The sequence below is a fragment of the Cyclopterus lumpus genome, chromosome 3 (genome assembly GCF_009769545.1).
Source record: "Cyclopterus lumpus isolate fCycLum1 chromosome 3, fCycLum1.pri, whole genome shotgun sequence".
Lineage (NCBI taxonomy): Eukaryota > Metazoa > Chordata > Actinopteri > Perciformes > Cyclopteridae > Cyclopterus > Cyclopterus lumpus.
The window spans coordinates 26,550,623-26,570,862 of record NC_046968.1 but is presented as its reverse complement, the minus strand read 5'-3'; the positions used below and the strand labels follow the sequence as shown (position 1 = coordinate 26,570,862).

The following is a 20,240-nucleotide window of genomic DNA, read 5'->3' as shown; positions in this document are numbered from 1 at the left end:
GTCTGCGTCTCACGAGTAAGAGCTAAGTTTAGCAAATCCTCTCAGTGTGTTTCTCAATGACAGCACATGTTGTACAGTCTGGGGGGGGGGGGTGACTCACGGACGCGTCGGCTCACAATCCGCCAGAGACACTCAGGTGCCGTGCGTGCAGTAATGTACCGTGACGGGCGAACATGTCGTCCCGTACGCGGCTTGTAAAAAGGAGTGCAAACAAGTGGAATGATCCGCCGCCCACACACTCCATATACGTTTGACCCCCCCCCCCCCCGAACCCCCTCCCACACCCAGTGTGAATGTTGGCGCTCTCTTTTAAAAGACGAGACAAATGCACGTGAAATACATGTTTAAATGTTTGATATTGAAACTGTGCATGCAAAATGAATAAATAATACATTGAGTGTGTGCACGCACACACGTGCCCCCCCCCCCCCCTTCAGATAGTCGGAGGAGGTCAAAAGGGCCCCGGCTCGCCCAAGGGCACTCCGGCAGAACGGAGGGTTGGAACCTGTAGGATGGAGGCCGAAAATTGCTTTTTTTAATTGTAATACTTTTTTTTTCCTTTTTCGTATGTTGAATAATATTCTTTTTTTTATTTTGTATATTAAATTATATTCTTTTTTTTCTTATATAACCTGTTCGTGATAGCAATAATAGGAACAAAATCAGGCCATGAGCAATGGAATAAAGCCAAATACACCAGAAAATAAAAGACAAAATAAAAACAATACAACGGCTGATGACTGCTGGTCAACCCTCTTTTTTGGGGGTCTTAAGCCCGGCTCTACACGAGTGGCTGAAAGACAAACTTCAGACGTCGTGACGTCAGCGACTTGATGTTCAACGTGGCATCCGGTGGATTTCTTTACATTATAAAATAAAGGGCAGCCCTTTATTTATTTTTTTTATCAAAATTGGAGTTGTGCAACCACACGGCAACATTCGTGTGCCGGTACGCCGAGTTGTTTGAAGTGGAGGTGGCCCAAATACAGAACAATCACATGTACACACACATGTACACACACACACACACACACACACACACACACACGAGAGGTACGGGAAGAGAGCCAGGAGAACAGCTCTCACCTGACAGGATGTTGACACAGATAAGCAGGAACAACACGATCTCAATCTCGTGTTTCCAACCGTACACGCTCCATTTCCGCCATCTTCACCAACTGTGAGGTTTACAACACTGCAATGAAATATTTAGGATTTTAGGTCGCCGGCAATTGGCTCAAAATGAGACTGACTACTTTGTGTTTTTCACTATCCAGTCTCGAAAGTTGGCTATTCGTGTGTGGACTGTGTAACGCCGCTGGTGGCAGTCCTCCTCCTCCTCCTCCTTGTAGCTGAAGCTCTCCAAACCGAGAAGCTGCCAGCCGGTGCCGGCGGCCCCCCCGGTCTCCTCGCGCCCCGACAGGACGTCGCTCGCCGGCGAAGACAACGGTCGTGATGCCCGGAACGAAACCGGAAACAAGGGCCTCCGGGGCCGGGCGGCTTCCCGAAGACACACAGCGCGTCGTCGCCGAGCGTTCCCCCCCGGGCGAGTTCGCGTTCGCACCGGGTGACGTCGACCAACGCCGCGAGCGACGTCCGGCTGGTGGGGTCGCGGCTGCGGTTCGGCAGAGTCCACCTGGAGGCGTAGGCCTCCCGCGCCGTCACCTCTCCGCCCGGCGCCGCGGGCAGACACACGGGCCGCACGCGCTCGTCGATCCTGGCCTTGTCCTTGAGCTCGAGCACGGCCACATCGGAGTCCGGCGCGGAGAAGAAATCCGGATGGACGGAAACGGCTGAAACCTGTCGGGGCAGAGAGGAGCGGAAAAAAAAGGGATGGAGGATTGGAAGTTGGAACACCTGAGAAAAAAAATGTGCCTGATGTCACTCAGAAGGCGCCAACTTCTGTTGTTTTTGTAATATTTGTCGAGATTAGATAATTCGCGCCAAGATGCGCACAAGATCTCAAATCCAAAATCTAAATATCCCCGGTAAAGCTTTAAGTGCAGATTTTAAAAGCCAAAGGATTTTCTTCCTGTTCCGTTCGCAAACAAAAGACCTATCCTTAAAGATTATATTCATTTCATGAAGATTCCTCGCTTAATATTATCACCGCATCTGCCGTCTGGCAGTCGAGGGAGACTTTTTGTGATTGTCGAGGAAAAGAAGATAAAAAAACACCACAATTAGCATGTTTTTTGGTAATTGCAAAGTCAAAAGAGGTGAAAAAGGCTTTGGAGGTTAAAAGTGGTATAAATGTGGTTGAAAAGCCAATGTTTTACCGCCATTTAAATGAATAATTCAACCGACAGTCAGGACCTGAAATCTAGTCAGTCACTGTAAACGATCTCGAATAAAAAAAAGATCCAAGGCAGCCCCAAAACCTGAGAAATCTTTCAGCCTTTAAACTCATTTAAATTTCGGTGGCGACAAACCCATCTGATAAGAGCAGATGCATAAACCGTCTGAAGGACTTTCACACTAGATATTTTCCCCCGACTGTGTCGTGTACCCCGAGGCCGTGCAGGCTTCTCTGCCGGTCCTTGGATGTCTGCCGCTGAGCGCCCATGACAACCTTCACATGTGTCGGGTGAAGGGTCTGCTGCTTGTCCTTGTCTACCACACACTGAGCTGCCACCAGGACGCTGCGCCGGCTGAGCAGAGCCCCGCTGCAGGCCAGCCGCCAGAATGTGGACTCCTCTGAGGCCCCCTGCTGGACGGACTCGGTCACTCCACGGGGCCTGTGTGTGCGGTCGGGTGGCGAGCGGACGTAGACGGCTGCGTGCCACGGCCACGGCGTGTCCGTGAGGTTGTTGGGACCGGGAGTGTCGAATTTACCGCACACTTGTTGGGGGGGGGGGGGGGGGGCAGAAGAGAAAGAGTGAGTCAAACGTTTCATTACAGTAATTCAAGGTAAATATAGTCCTGAAGCCTTGCATTTTGGGAAATCTGCTTATTAGTAGTTGTTTTTTTGCAGGAGATTACATTACGGAATAAGTGAGTACATTTCTTTCTTCGCACGTGTGTGTGTGCACACACCACCACTCCAGATGATTGCAAAGCAGACAATTGCTATGTCGCCACGCAACGCCCATCCTTCTAACCAGCATTTGATAATACACACACACACACACACACACACACAAAGCAGCAGCGGCCACCGAAGAGGCACTTATCAACGCCCTGCATTCAAACCACAGCCAGTTTTATCTCTCTATGAAATATGGATCAAGGATCAGGAAAAACACAAATAGAAGGCTATGACATATATTGTATATACAATATTTATATACAGTATATTATACACAATGCATGAAGGTGTATGTATAGCTAAACTAAGTACTTTGCCATAATATTAATGCTCACCCGGCGAGCAGGAAACATGGCGCCCGCTCCACCTGCCGGACTTCAGGCAGGTGCGCCGCGAGCTCCCCGTGTGGCGGTAGAGCGGGGAGGCGCACGTGTACTCGAGGCTCGTGCGGACCGGGTGGAGGCCGCGAGGGAGCTCTGCGAAGGCGTCGCCGCCGCCGTCTTTGTTCGACGGCTCGACCGATACAAGCGGAATAAAACCGTCAGACAACAAGTCGCGCACGTTGTTGCCGGATGAGAGGCGGAGTCGTTGATCTGGATTCTCTCTGTGGGAAAGAAAAAGGTTTGTCTTAATTGCTCGATATGTGCAACCTCCATTGTGTACTGAGTGCGAAATTGCATGCTAACATACTGCATGCTAACATACGGTATACTAGCATACTGCATGCTAGTATGCATACTAACATACTAACATTCTGCATACTAACATACTCCATGCTAACATACTCCATGCTAACATACTGCATGCTAACATACTGAACAAACATACTGCATACTAACATACTGAACTAACATACTGCATACTAACATACTCCATGCTAACATACTGCATGCTAACATACTGAACTAACATACTGCATACTAACATACTGCATACTAACATACTGCATACTAACATACTCCATGCTAACATACTGCATGCTAACATACTGAACTAACATACTGCATACTAACATACTCAATTAGTATGTACGCCTACTAAAGTAACGATTAGGTATCCCATCTACAGCAGACTGAAGTAAACTCAAGTAATATGTCTTCTCTATAACGTCAGCTTGTCTGAACTACCGTTGAATGAAAATCAACTGTTAAATATTTAAACCGTTAGCTCATACTCAGAAATAACCACCTGTTGTTTCAATGTGCTACATATTGAATGTTACATTCTATTTAATACGAGTGGTATGTTAGCGTGCAGTAGAGCGGTGGTGAAAGACTACAAATTAATTCAAGGTTTTTTTTTGGTTGGCTTTTGGCTAGATGCCAAAATGCTAAATAAAAAAGAAATGCCACGCTGACGAAAGGTCTGCGGTTAACGCACGTTTTAAGACTTTTTATGTTTTGTTCTACGATATAAAATACGCAATTTGTTTTAGCTTTTTTGTGGCTTTCGTGAGACTACAAAACGTCATCGTGCCGACTAGTTGGCCTAGTTGGTGTGTACCAGCGCTCATGCACCCGCGGTGTAGTTTGTTTATAGCCTCACATTTTAACTTTGCCCGCGAGGAGACGGAACTTTTCTGCATTAATCCAATGCAAATATTCCATTAAAATACAGCTGATGGGAATGTCATTGATGGAACTAAAACCCCAAACTAAAATGCCGTTAGCATGGCTAGAAACCGTGCTACCTTGACATCAGACGTGGCTTCACGACGCTTTGCCGCACGAGTTCAGAAACTTTGGGCTCTCGACACGCTGTGGGGGGAGGAAATCAAGCAGATGACTATTAGTGCATAAGAATCCTTTTGCTGGGCTCCCATTGCATGAATAATTCGGTTTCAGTGACATGAATAATTGTGAGCAAAGTAAATAGGAACAGGTCTATGCATAAAATATAAGGGACAAACATATTCATTATTCAGAAAAAAATCCCTGACAATTACTGCTTAAGCTTTTTTCAAATGAATGGCCTTGTTTAGTATACACTCATCATGGTGTTCTTATTTCTAAATTGTTACTTTAAAAAAAGAATTTGGGTCAAGAGACGTACATTGCCAAACAAATTGTGACCAAGTGCGTGCTGGAAACATTTTCACATAGTAATGACGTAATAAAATAGGTGTACCTCTCACACACTTGGGCGGCCTGCTACTCCAGGATCCATTAGAGAGGCAGGTGCTCTGGTGGTTGCCGCTCAGAATGTAGGAGTTTTTACAGAAAAACCCAACGGCCTCTGCGCCTCCAGCTGCGTCCGGAGCGGCCATGTGTAGCCATTGAGCAATTTGGGTGGAGGGGAGCACTGGGCTCTGCTTGTTCGGCCTTAAGAGAGAACAGGAACTCACACAATAACAACATAACCGTGGCTTTCATTCTGTGCAAAAACAAGACTAGGAGCTACCTGGGGGAGGGGGGGGGGGGGGGGACGTACCTTTTACACATTTGGGAACCGCACCACTCCACGTGCCGTTCGGCAGACAGATCCTCTGCTGGGAGCCGATCAGCGTGGTGAAAGGTGGATGGCACCGGTAGTTTACAGAAACCAGCTCCTCCTTTGGCCCGTGTACAGGCAGTGAATAGCCATTCGCCGGTTCCTCTGGTGGCGCACAAGCCGGATGCTCGACGGACGAAACTGTGGAGAAAAAATGATCTATTACCAGAAATTATCTGGTGATGAATGAAAATAAATAGGGAAAAAAAACTCCAACTCAATGAAGATGCATGTTTTACGGTAGAGTAGTGAACTACATGTAATTAAACTACTACTACCACCATGTGTCAAGTAGCATAATGGTATGCGGTTAACTACTGAAACTACAAAAACTTTGGGCAATGATTTTTACAAATATTTGACCTTTTCTTCTATACTGTAATTGAAGCCTCTTTAACTAGCCCCCGCCCACTTATACTCCGTCCCAGCTGTGGTCAAAGGCATTGGGTAACGGTCCGTTATCGTGGACGCAATTTTCATCAAATTTGGGTAAAAACGTCCACTTGTACTCGAGGACTCGAGGAGAGATTTTGAATTTGGTGCTTGAAGGCCAAAAAAAACACGCTTTGGGCCAAAACTCAAAGAATTTGGATGCCGACTGTGACAATTTTCACCAAATGTCTCGTACGATGGAAATGGTGGCGGGATGAATTACGTACGTGGATATAAACATGAGTGGTCGGCGGAGGCATTCGAACATGTAACGACGACTTGTTTGCTTACTTATTTCCCCCCAAATTCATCCATTACATTAACCTTTTGTAATTGGAGTTATATTGGAGGAGGGAATTGAACCCATTAGATTGCCCTGCCTCTCTATTACCGCCACCTTTTAGTTTGGCCCGTTTAGATTTTTATCTCGGAGAGGTTAATTGTTTGCCCTCCGGAATTAATTATATGTTAAACTTAACCCCTTCATCGACTTATCAGGGAGTAATCTTTCGCAGAAATATCGCTCAAATCGGGGCCTTACAGTCCCGAGAATTGCCGCGGTAACCGCCACGATGTGTTCACGTTAGCTAGCGAGAGCAAGCGGGGTTCAGACTGAATAAATGGGATGCGAGTTTGATGCATAATTTGCTTCAAAGAGGGCAAACGGAGAGAGATGAGTGTGATTAATCTGTGTCGCCGAATGTCCGTCTCACATCGTCGCCTTGTATGGGAGGCTGCGCGCACACACACACACACACACACACACACAAACACACACAGCGGAATGAAAGAAAAAGGTCATGGTGTGCAATCAAAAGAGAGGCGCTGCATGTCTGGAGGGAGAGCAGAGTATTCATGATGACCGTGATGGAGTAAATATAACCGCAGTATATATCGTGAATACATGGCATCTGTTTTTCTGTGGATTCCACAGAGGAGACCACATTATGCAATGCTTGTGAGGACAAAACAATAGCAAAAACTACACTTTGCAATGCAATGTAGTCCCAACAAACAAAACAAAAACAAAAACGCCGTGGCAAACGCACAGCGGGGAGCACGAGATTGCATCGCGGTTGCCCTATACGTCCGTAGCCAACGGCGTTTGTACCTGCCTGGACTTTCCTGAAAAGCGAGAACGAAGCCGTCGAGGTTGTTGTAGCCGTCGGAGGCGAACAGGACGTGCACGAGGTTCCCGGAGCTCCGGACCGGCGGAGGCGGCCGGTCCCCGCAGAAGCGGCCGATCACGGGGGCGCTCAGATCGCCGCCGTCGCGCACCTCCACGTAGTCATAGCGACAGCTGTGGTCCGACTCCAAACTGAGCAGCGAAAACCTGCAGATGTTACGTTAGCAAGAGAATAATTCGCATCGGTGTTCATGTGGTGCTGGAAGACGGGGCTACGACAATCATGTAACTCTTTTATTTGCATCCGAGGAGCCTCTCACAATTTTTAATTTTAATTTTCTTCGTCAGTGCCAGAATTTTCTTATGAGATGGGACGGTTTACTTTTGCCGACATGAACCAAAAGGTATTTCTTGAAAGCCCTTTCACAACAGCTTGCTTCAACTTGAGCTGACGGAGATAACGAGCCGGTCCGCTGTGACTTTTAAGTAGTAAGTATCTGGCGCACATGAATCAAACATATCATATTAACTTGGGGCCCCGTTTAGAAGTCAACTTTCTTTTGGAAATGTGACATCCACACACACACACACACAACTTAGCAAAATGTGTTAGCGTTGTTGCATCGCGGATTCCGCCCCAAGACGATTGCGATTGGACAAAAGAACCACAAGGAAGTCTGAGTGTTTTAAAAAAAATAATTGGAATTTTTTCCGCCTCACCACAAATATAATGTGCGGCTATGCAACACTAGCCTAATATACTTCCAGCGGTTTCGCAGGAAGTAAAATGCCAATTGCTTTTCTCACCATTTATCCCTCGGAAGTGACTTTAATAAACAAAAATATACCAATCGTGGTGTCCTTTAAAAATAAAGACTGAAATATTTTTAAAAAGTGACTCACCTCAGCTCGACCGTGCTGCCGCTGGCAACTCGCACCGTCCACTCGCACCGGGCGTTTGTCGGGTAACTCTCCACGGCGATGTGGCCCTGAGTCCGCCCAATGACGCCTCCGCATGCTGCGACGCGAGAGAACTGGAATTAATTTCACTCTCCCACTTTTCTTTCTTTTATTTCTCATTAAAAATGTGCGCTTTATGGGCTATTTGACCGTGGCATTGGCAGGGCCAGCAATTTTAAATGTTGGAAAATTATGAGCCGACGGGGCATTCGAGTTCAATGGCCACGATTGTGAACGTCGCGCTGCTGGAAAAACAAGCTATTGAGAATTTTACTAATTGATTTTGTCCAGTTCAGCTCAGCTACTAAAAAAGGGAACAACGGGTGAGGTTTGATATTCGTGTTTTGAGTTGTCATTTAATGGTAAAATGTTTTTAAACAGTTGTTTTTGTTAAATGGCCGAGCATTCAAATGAAAATTGGAGTGGCAAGCAGGTAAACGTGTTTGCTCTAATAATAGCGTGGCGGTGGCTCACCGGCACACGATGGATTTAACTCGTTCCGTATGCCCGATAATTACGTCAATATCTGAGTGAACGTAAACTTCAACTAGAGACTATAGCAGTCGTCTGGGGTTGATTGAATCTTGGCTGAAGCAAAACAAATGATAATAAAAGCATTGTCGCCACCAAGTGGCCTGAGGTTGTATTACAGAGCACCACAGACACTCGAGAGGTTCTATCTGTCAGGCACCATGTTTCCTCAAACATTCCTGGCAATGTTCACCAACGCTGGCAAAGAAATGTTAAAACAAAAACATTATAAAGATTTACGGGACACAAAAGTCAATTTAAGATGGCACACGTTGTCCGGCATCCAATCGTCAGCTTTCTGTTAATCACCTCGCATATATGACCCCTAAACCAACAAGGTCATGTGTCCATAAGGAGATGTACAGATGGGTTACGTTCTTCATAGCGGCTTAATCGAGCATCTCTGGATGCGAAGGCCATTCGGCCCATTAAAAGGCATTAAAAGCAGTCCCAACTCACTCCGACAGTCCCCTCCGCTCCAGCCGGGGCGACACTCCGTGCAATACTTTCCATCGACGAAGAAGTCGTCGTTGGCTTTCCACGTCCCGTTGTTGCAGCTTTTGCAGTTCTCGAACAGACTGCATCCTGGGTCGAGGAACACAAGCAGGAGGAGAGCGTCACGACAGGTATAACAAAAAAAAAGGGAAATGCGGCTAAAAGATGGCGTACCCGGGTGGATGATGCAGGGGTCGCACTCGTCCAGGACGTTGCGGCAGCAGGGGACGGTGTAGCCGACCCCGGATCCCCTCGAGGGGCAGCGGCACTGGATCAGGTGGTACTCGCAGCACGGCCGACACATGGCGTTCCACTTGGAGCTCGGGCAGTCGTCCCCTTCCGGAGGCGTGGCGCCCAAAAACAAGAACGGGACAACGTTCAAAAATGACAAAAGAAAATTCTGGATAGGACCCATGTTGTGGATTTTAATTTGCTCCCTAGGTCAATGTGGCAATAATATTGATATGACAATATTAACATAACATTATGAGTGTTAAATACGAATACACAAGAAAATACCCTTTTTAGGTTTATTTTAATTTCCATCCGAGTGAGCACATTGCAATGTGTGTTTGGTGGTTTGGTAATCTAAAGTCTTTTTGTTGTTACATGAGCTTTAAGTTTTTGGAACTGTGTGCAGAGTGACATTTTCTTTGTGTGTGTGTTCAATAGAGAAACAGCACGGGCTCCCAGTTTGGAGCATTGCAAGTTTATGAGCAGCTTTTTATTTTTTATTATTTAGACTATTTGATTGTTTTAATCAGAAGTAGAGGCGAACCTGTGGGAAGTCTTTTTAGGATTTTGGACTCCCTTCCATGTTATAGTATTACATTTGTTTCATTAATTGTTTCCTTTCTATGTGCTGGTAAATAAAAGAAAAAAGGAAAGAAAGTCATGTGAAAGATTACAGCAGAGGAGTTACACTTTAATATTTCTGGCCGACGAACCAGAGCTGAACGGCGTCTGTGAACCGACCTCTCTGACCTTGAGCCGCCGTGTGACCTTTTGAACCCCACGACGCACCAAAACCCCGCTCAAGATGCCAGCTTTGGTTCAATCCCCCCCCCCCCTCAATGGTTATTTCCGCGCCAAGTGAAATGTGAAGGCCTCCCGGGTATCGAACCCTCACTGATACGCCCGATGCCCACTTTCATTGGCGAGGGAAGGAGCCGTGGACGAGCATCGGTTACTGTTCCTTGGGCACGGAGAGTCCGGAGCATGAACGCAGACGAGTCGTGGCAGCAAGAAGTGACTCATCGACATGAAATAACTTCACAGTTAGTCACGTCAGGCTCTTTTCTTTTAAAGAGAACCTTCTCACAAAGACAAAGACGCCCCCGGTATGTAAAGACAGTGAGAAATGAGGCCTTTTTTTTGTTTTACTTACCATGCTGCCAAGCATCTACACAGAGACAGAGATTCAGGAGGAGGGAGAAGAGTTTGGGGTCCAGACGAGATGACATGGGCGCTTTCCTCGCGGGGGAAGTGAGCATCGTCGGACCGCCAATTAAAAACCCTCCGAAAAGACCTCCCTGTAGCCGCTTGTTAGAGAGCGATCTTCACGTCTCCTCGGAAACGTGATGTGCACCAAAGTGGGATGAATCCTCCCGGTCGCAGCTCAACAGGACGAGGGGGATCCGGCACAACCCACTCGCTGTGAGACGCGCTGAATAGTAACCGGTGGGGAAAAGGATACTTGTTGGCAAAGGAGATGGAAAAGTGCATGTGAGGGGAATGAAGACATGCTAATGAGGAAAACAGTGAAGAGTGATGAATGGGGGGGGGGGAGGAGGAGGAAGAAATTCCATCTGTCAGTTTGCTGAGATGCTTCAAGGAAAAAACAAGAAGGGAATCTCACCATTTTTTTTTTTTTTTTTTCCTCCTCTCCAAAATAAGTTGTGGAAAAATACACATATCACGCCCGGACACGACGACGTTCCCGACCGCTCGGTTGAAAGACGGATACCAGATGTTGCGTCCCTGTGAAATGTTTATGATGTCAGGCTACATAGATTTGCCGCGAGCAACGAGGCTGACAGGGTCGTCGCGGCCCGTTTCCTCGGCCAAGGTTGCTTTCCCATCACGGGGGAGAGAGCCTTTACCTCGGGAGTTTCCACGCTGCCGCATCGTCATCGGGTTGTGAGCGGACAGATGGGGAGGCAGGGCAATATTACATGACCTCAAATGATGTTGGTTATTTAGAAAATTAAGAAAAATTTAAGAAAAAAGGCCTGTCGTTTTTTTTTTTGCATCTGAAATCAGTGTTATCAGATTTTTTTTTCTTTTAGAGATAATATCACAAAAGTAGAAGTGTAGATTTCTAAAATGTACATTTGTAGGAAATGATTGGCTCGTTAGTGACTTGCCATCTTGGGTTAATCGTTGGTTATACACAAATATTAATATGGATCTTTTACTTACTCAATGTCGTGTCATATATAACCGTGAATCTCTAAATCTGGTGATGTTGAATTTGTTTCAGAAAGTTAAAAACTTGAAGGACTAACTTTTTTCCTTTTAAGAGTTGAGACATGAATCCTGCTGTAGCTCCTAAATAAACCATAACTATCGAAAGCATCTGTTTTTTTTTTTTTTTATTAGTTCAGGAACAAGTTGGTGCTTTTGTAATGCATGTTTAGACAGAACAGAGATGTCCCTTCTTGTTAATAAGCCTTGAGCAATAATCAAAGGCTCGTTATAGATTCTGACCACCAGAGGGCAGAATATCTCCATTTTGAGTTAGTGACATAGTATAACCTTATGTTATTAAAGGTCCTCTATTTTTTTCAGAGTATTAATACAGCAGTAAACAACTATTTACCATGTAAATACAGTATATCTGGTGTATATATCTACATATGTATGATGTATTTTTGAAGTTACCATCGGACTGGCTCCCTCCTCAAAGGCCAATGGGATTCTTTTTTTTTTCAGCTAGATCATCTTAAAGAAAGGACATTTAAAAAGCTTCAACATTGCAGAGAGAGATATCTGCTGATGTATTTTATGTTGTACAAACAACTTCAGACATCTCTTAAAAGCTTGCGTTAACCACCTGATTTCAGGCTTTTCAAAACACAGACTCTGAGACAAGAGCTTTTAAGACCAATATATTATTATATATTATTGCCTATTTACACAAATAGAAGACAAGTCATTCACTTGATAGACGTTTGACTTTCCTTTACAAGCTTTCCGTATCTTTACCGGCACGCCGTTCGAAGCTGAACGTCTGTCCGGCTCGACTTTGACCCAAACGTGCGTGAGGAATGGGATCAAATGTGAGAATCACCGATGCGTCAGAGAAAATGAGCTGTAATTAGTGCTCCAGATGCTGGTAAAAAAAAAAAAGTCCAGACTTGGAGTCGATATTGCCTCATTCAAATTGGAATCGCTTCAGACATAATTATCAGGTCACGCGTTTTCATTTTGACATCCTGGAATACACGTCGTATTTTTTCCCCACACTTTGAAGTCCACGAGTCGACATCAATTATTATCCACCCTGAACATACACAGCAGTGTTTTTAAAAAATGTGCAGTATTTTTTTATTGCTTCATAAAAAGGGAAATGCGTCATCTTTACAGACCTCCAACAGCTGCTTTTTATCTATAATAATGAACCGACTAGTACGACGTGGAGCATTTAGCAGCTAAAGAGGCAGATGTTCTCAGGAGAGGGTGGAGACCAAAACAGAGCCTAAAAGTGAGGGTGGAAACTGGACTTGTGGTTTTTCTGGGGTCCAGAAACACGACTTTAACGTTAACGTTGCTCCATAAAGGCGACTTTTTCTTTTAACGTGTTGCTCATATTAACTTCATAATGCCATATTGTATGTCGACAGCTGGTTTTGCTGCCCTCAAGTGGCCCAAATACTCCGAACGATGCCTTTAATCATCCAGCCTGCAGACACAGAATCACATGAAAGATATTTACTTAACGGGTCTGACATGTCTTTAGAAATATCCGCGAGAAGATAATGTGGTCCAGATTTTGAACTGGAAATGCACCGGTGGCAATTAAGTGTTCGACGAGATTCCTCATCATACTTATTGCCTTTGAACCGTCAATCACCGCGAAAGATTTTTGGCCACGTCGGTTGTCGCGTTGAACCCGACCAGACATGAGAGGAAGATGAGTGATGGAGGGGGGGAAGGGGGGATTATGCGTTCCACATTATGACACTGGAGCCACGAGGCTGAAATGAGTTCTTGACATCAGAGACCAGCGGGTATTTTTTTTATATTTTATATTTATTTTCTTTTGTTGCTACAAGTAAATTGCCCACGGTGCTCCGTCGGCTATTTTTAGCCACTCGGTTGCTCAGATAAATATTCCACTAACCTTCCTCACCTCCATCCAGCGTCGACAAAAACCGAGCAAACCCACCCTGAGAGGGTCTCATCCTAAATGAGGCCCCCAGAAGCAGCGTGAGTTACGGGGATAGATAGATATTAAGCTATTGTATTAAAAAGCACGACTTATTTAAATTATTTAATAAAAATGTTGATTGCAAATCTACATTTTGGTGGGTTTTTACCTCAAAAAAGCCATACATCATCTGAAGTAGATTATGTTGAAATGTGGCTGCTGTTGCATCATCTTTTGTCCAAAAACAAAAAAATAAATAATCAGTGGAGAAAATGTTTTTTTTTTGTCACGGTGAGACACGAACGTACATGCTCGGTTTAACAAATACCAGATGGGACATACTTTAATATCATGTCCAAAAATAAAGAATGCAATTAAACTAAACGATCGAAATTCAAAACATTACATTCATCGTTCAATTTGACATCTTTTAAAATTTGTTTTCTGTTATTTAACCCTTAAATGAGGATTTAAGGGTTATCTTAATTATCACACTCGTAAAAAAAAAGCTAATTTGATTACAAATACAAAAAGATATTACACACAAAACAAATATTTAAAACAATAAAATTTTTATGAATATTTTAATCGTTTAACCCAGAATCCACAACTGTGAATGAGAAAACTTTTTTTTAAAACCGTTGAATTGTGCAGCAGCTTTAATGCTTTGTGTAAAATGAGCCCCCCCCCCTTCCTCCCCTCCAGTGCAAACTAAGACTTCCACAACATAATAAAGACACCGACGGCACGCTTGAAATGCAAATATGTTTCCATACACTCGACAGCATCGTCTGGGCTGACAATATAGAAAAAAAATTGCGCTGGAGCAAATGTAGCGTTTACTTTATGGATAAAAAAAACAAACAAAAAGGGGGCCTGTTGTACGCAAGTCCCACTGACACGAGGTTTTGATTACCGAGGTCAGGTTACCTAGGTTACGTTACCACACATGATACTACAGATCCTTCCGTATGCCAGAGGCCACCACGCGATCCTTAAAGGAACATACACAATGTTTTGATTACCAAGGTCAGGTTACCTAGGTTACGTTACCACACATGATACTACAGATCCTTCCGTATGCCAGAGGCCACCACGCGATCCTTAAAGGAACATACACGTGTATGTTTCACAAAGCCCACAAAATACAATCTGTGGAATCAGAATTTAAAAGTCACTTTTTGTCGCTATACGACTCCAATAACCCCAATATGAGTAAATATACCCTCCCTATGAATAAAAACACTTTGGACCATATAAGACACATTATTCAATTGTTCAATCAAAGCGATTGTATTTAAAAAAAAAAAAAAAAAAAAAACAGGCCCTAAACGCATGTGAATAGTTTAAAATAAAAATATATATATATTTATATATACAAATTCCATCAGGCCTCAAATAAAACTGTATAAAAAAAACCACAAGACTATTAAAATCTATTCCATGTGTGCGTCACTTCAAATCCCCGATCAGCCACGTGTTGCATTATTTCACATTTTCTCACCACACAGATAAAAGTTGCTAAGTTTAAAAAATGTTTAAGTTACACTCCTACGCCGTCTTTCTCCGCCTCCAGCAGTTTCTCCTTGGCGGGGTCCGGAGGAGCGTCTCTGTGGGGGGACTTCTTCATTTCCAGACTTTTGACCCAGGTGTAGGCCGACGAGCCGCCGAGCACCATCATGTTGCTCGTCCACCACAGCAGGCTCTTGCTGGAGGAGTTGTACACCACCGCGATGACGGTCTGCGCGCAGGCCTTCGCCGTCCCCGAGACGTTGTGCGTCAGCGGGCTGGTGAACTTGATCTGCAGGCCCGTGACGTAGCCGATGGCGAAGCCGAACACGCCGCCCAGCGTCATCATGCCCCAGAACCTGAGGTTGCCGAGGTGGGTGAAGGCGGCCAGGCGGCCCAGGTCTCCGGAGATGATGATGAGCGGCAGGAAGAGGACGCAGGCGTTGATGTTGTTGTAGTAGGACAGCTTCCAGATGTTTCCGTCCACCGCCGGCATCACCTTCTTGGTGAAGATGGCGTTCAGAGAGACGCAGGCGCTGGCCAACACGCCGAAGAAGACGCCCGTCCAGGAGAGGGACCCCGTCAAGCCTTCCTGGTCCACGCCGAGCCAGAATCCACCTGAGAAGCACGGACACATGCAGGACTGTGAGATCACAAAAATAGGGCTGCGAAGATTATTCTCTATTTATTGATACCGGAACCTCTGGTTTAGACAAAAGATGCACTATGTTGCAAAAGTTTGGGGGGGTCTTTTTTCTATTTGATCATGACGAGGACAAAATAGCTCAATAATGCTAAAACATATGTTAAATATTGTTTAAGCCTTCCAGGAAGAGGGAAGGTCGTTTAAGAACCCGATTAATGAGCCGGGACCAAGGCACTGTTTTGCAAGTCAAGTCCCTGAGTCATTACAGGCAAGTCCCGAGTCAAGTCCCAAGTCCAAGAGTTTTGAGTCGTAAACAAGTCATAATGTGTTCTTGACCAAATGTAATGCCATTTGCATCCCTGTCTGTATTTGCTGACAACAATTTGCCAGCAACTACTTTTTTGAGCGTGTACGAAATTACCTTTGGTCTTTATCCATTTAATTTATTCCATCTGACGCTCAGTAGCGTAATGTCAAGTGGATCCAGCGACTTTGCTGGGCATGGGAATATTGTTAATCTAGTCAAAAAATAGGAGGGACATTAATTAATTAATATTTTTTTAAATAGCATACGTAGCAATTTGGTTTTCCTTAAAGTCCAAAAAGGCTCAAGTCCAAGTGAAGTCACGTGTCATTGGTGTCAAGTCTTTATTTATTTTTATTTGGCCACGCCTCTGTTTGGAAAGGGAGGTGTTTAATTATTTCTGATAGCATTTCAAATTTGAGCCTTTGACCCATTTCATCTAAAAACAAGAATAAAATACTGTGTCGCAGTCCACTTCCGGGTTCACGGAAGGCCACCGTACCCAGTATGATCCCGCAGCACACGATGGCTTGCAGCGAAGTGGTTTGCTTCAGGATGACGTAGGACAGCAGCACGTTGAACACGGTGCTAAGCGACCGGCCCACCGTGTAGAAGGCCACGCCCACGTGCTTCAGGCACAGGTTGTTGAAGGTGATCATGGCGATGAACACGACGGACAGCGGCAGCACCTCCCGGGACGTCTTGGGGTCGAACCGGACCGCGGGGAAGTCGATGAGCCCCGGGCACAGCCGCGACAGTAGCTGCATGAGCCAGCACAGCGCCACCGTCACCAGGCACTGGTAGAAGGTGATGAGCAGCGGCGCGTCCAGGTCCCGGTTGTCCAGCAGGTAGTTGTTGAGGAACACCATCGTGATGGAGACGAACCAGTACGCCGCGACCACGGCTCCTATTTTGACAGCCCGCAGGACGAAGGTGTCTCCGTGGGGACCGTCCGGGTCCGTCGACTCCGAGCCGGCGAGCGCCATCCTCAAGATGCCGGACCGCTTCAGCTGCGCCCTGTTCATGGCGACGGAGAAAGAAGAAGAAAGTACAAATAAAACCGCTGCATTTGACGCGAGCTACCGTGTAGCTAACTGCTAGCTACGCGATACAAAACTTAACGACCGACTTCCGCCAACAGCAAGAGTCAATAGACTACTTCCGGTATAACTTTTTTTTCTTCTTCAAAATAAAAGCACGTCGGTACAAATCTAAGCTCGACTGCAACCGAAGGTGCGCAAAAGTAGTTCCGCAGTTTAAATATGCAATTTAGCGATATAAAAAAACAAAACGACGAGTTCAAATGCAAAGTTATTTCACCAATAATTAATCGAAACTTCTGCTTTTACATGCCATCACTAATATGTGGACACAAAGAAAGAAAAAAATGTTAATATCAGCCATGATTTCGTATTTTGAGACCCTGTATTTAAAAAGGACACATTTTAATAAAATGTCATCATTGCACCCACATAGTTTCTTTTATGTGGGTGTTGTTGACATCAAATACAACAAACGTTTTTAAATTCCTCACTTTTATCTTGAAGGTAAGACGCTCCAGCCGGAATCTCTCTGGAGCGTGACTACTTCCTTGTTTAAGCCAACTGGTTTTTTAAAACATTTAAAGTGATGCTGTCCTTGAAGAAATATATTCGACGCTTAACTCTTAACTAATTTATGAGTTCTCATCGGATGTTTTTCAGCCTGCATTTAATTTTTTTTTTTCCATCTAGTATCTAATCAATTGTTCGGTTTTAATATCACCGGCCAAAACCACATTATTTGCATCTTGTTCGTGATACGATACTTGTTCATACCTTAAGTCGTTGCAGATTGCTCTTTGATTTGATCAGTCCTGCACAGAAAAACACGTCTTATCAGGACGTGTGTCCTGGTGATTTATGTTTGCACTACCCCGCCCACTAAGCAGCCGCACAGGTGATGCATCATTTCCTGGTATGCTTCATTTCAGAGGGCAGTGCATGCAACAGACAATGGAGGGATATTTCCATAGTGTGTGTGTATATACACACAACAGCATGTCAAGCCTTTTTATTTCAAGATATCAGATTCTATAAAGTCTATCTATCTATCTATCTATCTATCAGAGCTCCAGGCAAATGTTTGTTTCCTTAAGGACTTCAGAGTGCTGCATCACGGCCTTCACTGAGACATGGCTCAGTTAGACAAAGTCTAAATGATTTTTGACCGGTTTTAATGAAAACTTTGGAAAAACTGGTAAGGTCAGACATTTTAAGAACAACTTATTCAGTTTGCTTATAGGCCACACAGAGGAGTAGAAGATGCCACAGTCACTTTGTTTCATTTACTTTTTAAACACTTCTCATGTCAGACTTCTATTTGTAGATTTCTCCTCTGCTTTTCAACCCCATTTTTTTTTTTTTTTAAACCAGTCGGCTCTTAGAACAATTTGACTCGAGTCACAATCCTGTGCGTTGGATTCGTGACTTGTTAACCAATCGGACACAAAGCGTGAGGAATAAATGGAATGCTGTCGTGAACAAGTTTGCTCCCCACAATGACGTGTGCTTTCGTGTGTGTTGTTCATCTTCTACACAAATGTGCGTCAGAGCAGGTATGAAAATAGGTCCCTTTTTTTAAAGTATGCAGATGGTTCTGTTAGTCGGCTCCAGGGCGACGAGACCAGCAGCGGTCCGGTCGTCCACGACTTTGTGAAGTGGTGTGAGGAGTCCTATCTTCAATTAAACGTATCCACGTGATCATTGATTTTAGAAAACATGCCCACACACATGAAATCGTATCCATTAAGGGTCACACGGTGGAATGTGTGCAATCTTACACATTTCTTGGGACACTTATTGACCCAAGACTGAACTTTGACGCAAACTGTGAAGCCGTGTGCAAAAAAAAAAGAAAGAAAAAAGGGCACCGGCAAAACATCCCATTTCCAGAACAGAAACAGTGGCGCGTGGAGTGGTGAAGGTGAGTGCATATTGGGAAAGTGTGTGTGTGTGTGTGTGTGTGTGTGTGTGTGTGTGTGTGTGGTATGTTGTATCGTGTCGGTTCAAAACATGCTCTTCTACAACCAGCCAAACGGGTTCTCAGGACGGAGAGAGAGAGAACAACAATAAATCTTAAGCGACCTCCCAGCTCACATGGAGCAACTTTCAAAAAGGGAAAACAACAGGCAAGAAATATTTCCATCTGAACTACCCGGTTGGAGCTCGTTATCGCGGCCTCTAATGTGCCGGGTGTCCAGATGGTGAGACCACCTATTCAACCTCCGGTTAGGGGTACGCAGAAAGGCCTACGGGTTGTGGTCTGTGTAGACCACCACTGGCGACAACCCCAGACCCCACATAGACTGCAACATGCTGCAGGGGCCCCAGATCAAGGCAAGGGCCTCCTTCTCAACGACAGAGCAATTTAACTGAATTTACAAATGATGCTTTTCTTTTTTTTTCTCTCTCACATTGTTCACCGACACATAACGAGCGCACTAAAGCCTCTCGCCAGTAGGGGGCAGCAGCAGATCATCAGTGTTGATTATATGGCCGGCTGCAGGATAACGAACACCCAACTCCTGCAATGACACAGTGACATATTGTGGTTGCATGGTGACGATGACGACAACGTTCTTTTGTTTTTTTGTTATCGGGAATTAAACGATACATAGTGGGAAATAATGTTTGTTTTTTTCTACAAGCAAATGAACCCATCAAAACACACAACAACAACAACAGTTACCTGTATGACACATAAGGTGTTGTAATCCAAACTCCAATCTTTTCTCACTTTTCACCTTCATCACCTCCAACCACCTTAAACCCAAAACTACGTCATTAAGTGGATCTGTTCAACGACTACTGTAATTACAGTGAAGAGAGACAGGCACGTGACATGCAATCAAAAGAACCAGTGAAGGCCAGTGATCCTCGAGGACGACCACATTTATGACGCTCCAGAACCAACTCCACCCGTCGGGTTTTAGTTATTATCCGTGTCACGTCTTTTTAATTCGTTTTTTTTTTTTTTTTTTTTTTGCTTACATATGTCTTTGCACAATTGTTGTACAAGCAGTTTAACTTGCACTTTAATGTCCTGTTCAGACCTCGCGTCTTAGCTCCGTTGCTATGGCAATTGCTGCACGCTACAGTACCCGATATGCCTCTTGGCTTGTTGGTAAGCGATGCCCACGGACTCGTCTGAGCCCTCGGCGAGGATGTAAAACTCCATCCTCCTCCTCCGAGGACACAGAGGCAGCGTTTGTGCAGTTTGGACTCTGCATCCATCCATCACGGGGTGTCTGACCCCCTCGTTGTGCTCCTTTTTGGAAAGGGGGGGGATGCCAAGTGTGCTCCTCGC

General features: G+C 44.9%; 2 protein-coding genes across 4 annotated transcripts; both read right to left on the bottom strand.

Annotated features, from left to right (window-relative positions):
• Positions 1-1,252: 1,252 nt before the first annotated feature.
• si:ch211-102l7.3 (inactive serine protease PAMR1) lies at positions 1,253-9,381 on the bottom strand. The gene is given in 13 exon segments (XM_034529271.1): positions 1,253-1,436; positions 1,438-1,475; positions 1,477-1,800; positions 2,510-2,841; positions 3,364-3,632; positions 4,719-4,785; positions 5,156-5,299; positions 5,302-5,349; positions 5,459-5,659; positions 7,072-7,283; positions 7,980-8,094; positions 9,027-9,152; positions 9,237-9,381. Coding segments are annotated over 13 exon segments (2,190 nt in total). The 5' UTR covers positions 9,367-9,381.
• Positions 9,382-14,078: 4,697 nt separating this feature from the next.
• Positions 14,079-17,782, bottom strand: slc35c1 (solute carrier family 35 member C1). 3 transcript variants are annotated; one of them, XR_004609238.1, is made up of 3 exons: positions 16,396-17,260; positions 14,474-15,561; positions 14,079-14,364 (listed from the first exon to the last, which is right to left on the bottom strand). XR_004609238.1 is itself a non-coding variant. In XM_034529309.1 (3 exons), exons 2-3 carry the CDS (start codon positions 16,877-16,879, stop codon positions 14,978-14,980), a joined length of 1,068 nt encoding a protein of 355 aa, XP_034385200.1. In that variant the 5' UTR covers positions 16,880-16,910; positions 17,711-17,782; the 3' UTR covers positions 14,079-14,977. The 3 variants fall into 3 exon arrangements, 2 of the variants coding, with proteins under 2 accessions (XP_034385200.1, XP_034385199.1); XM_034529309.1 differs by adding an exon at positions 17,711-17,782 and having other exon boundaries at positions 14,079-15,561; positions 16,396-16,910; XM_034529308.1 differs by having other exon boundaries at positions 14,079-15,561.
• Between the last annotated feature and the right edge of the window lie 2,458 nt (positions 17,783-20,240).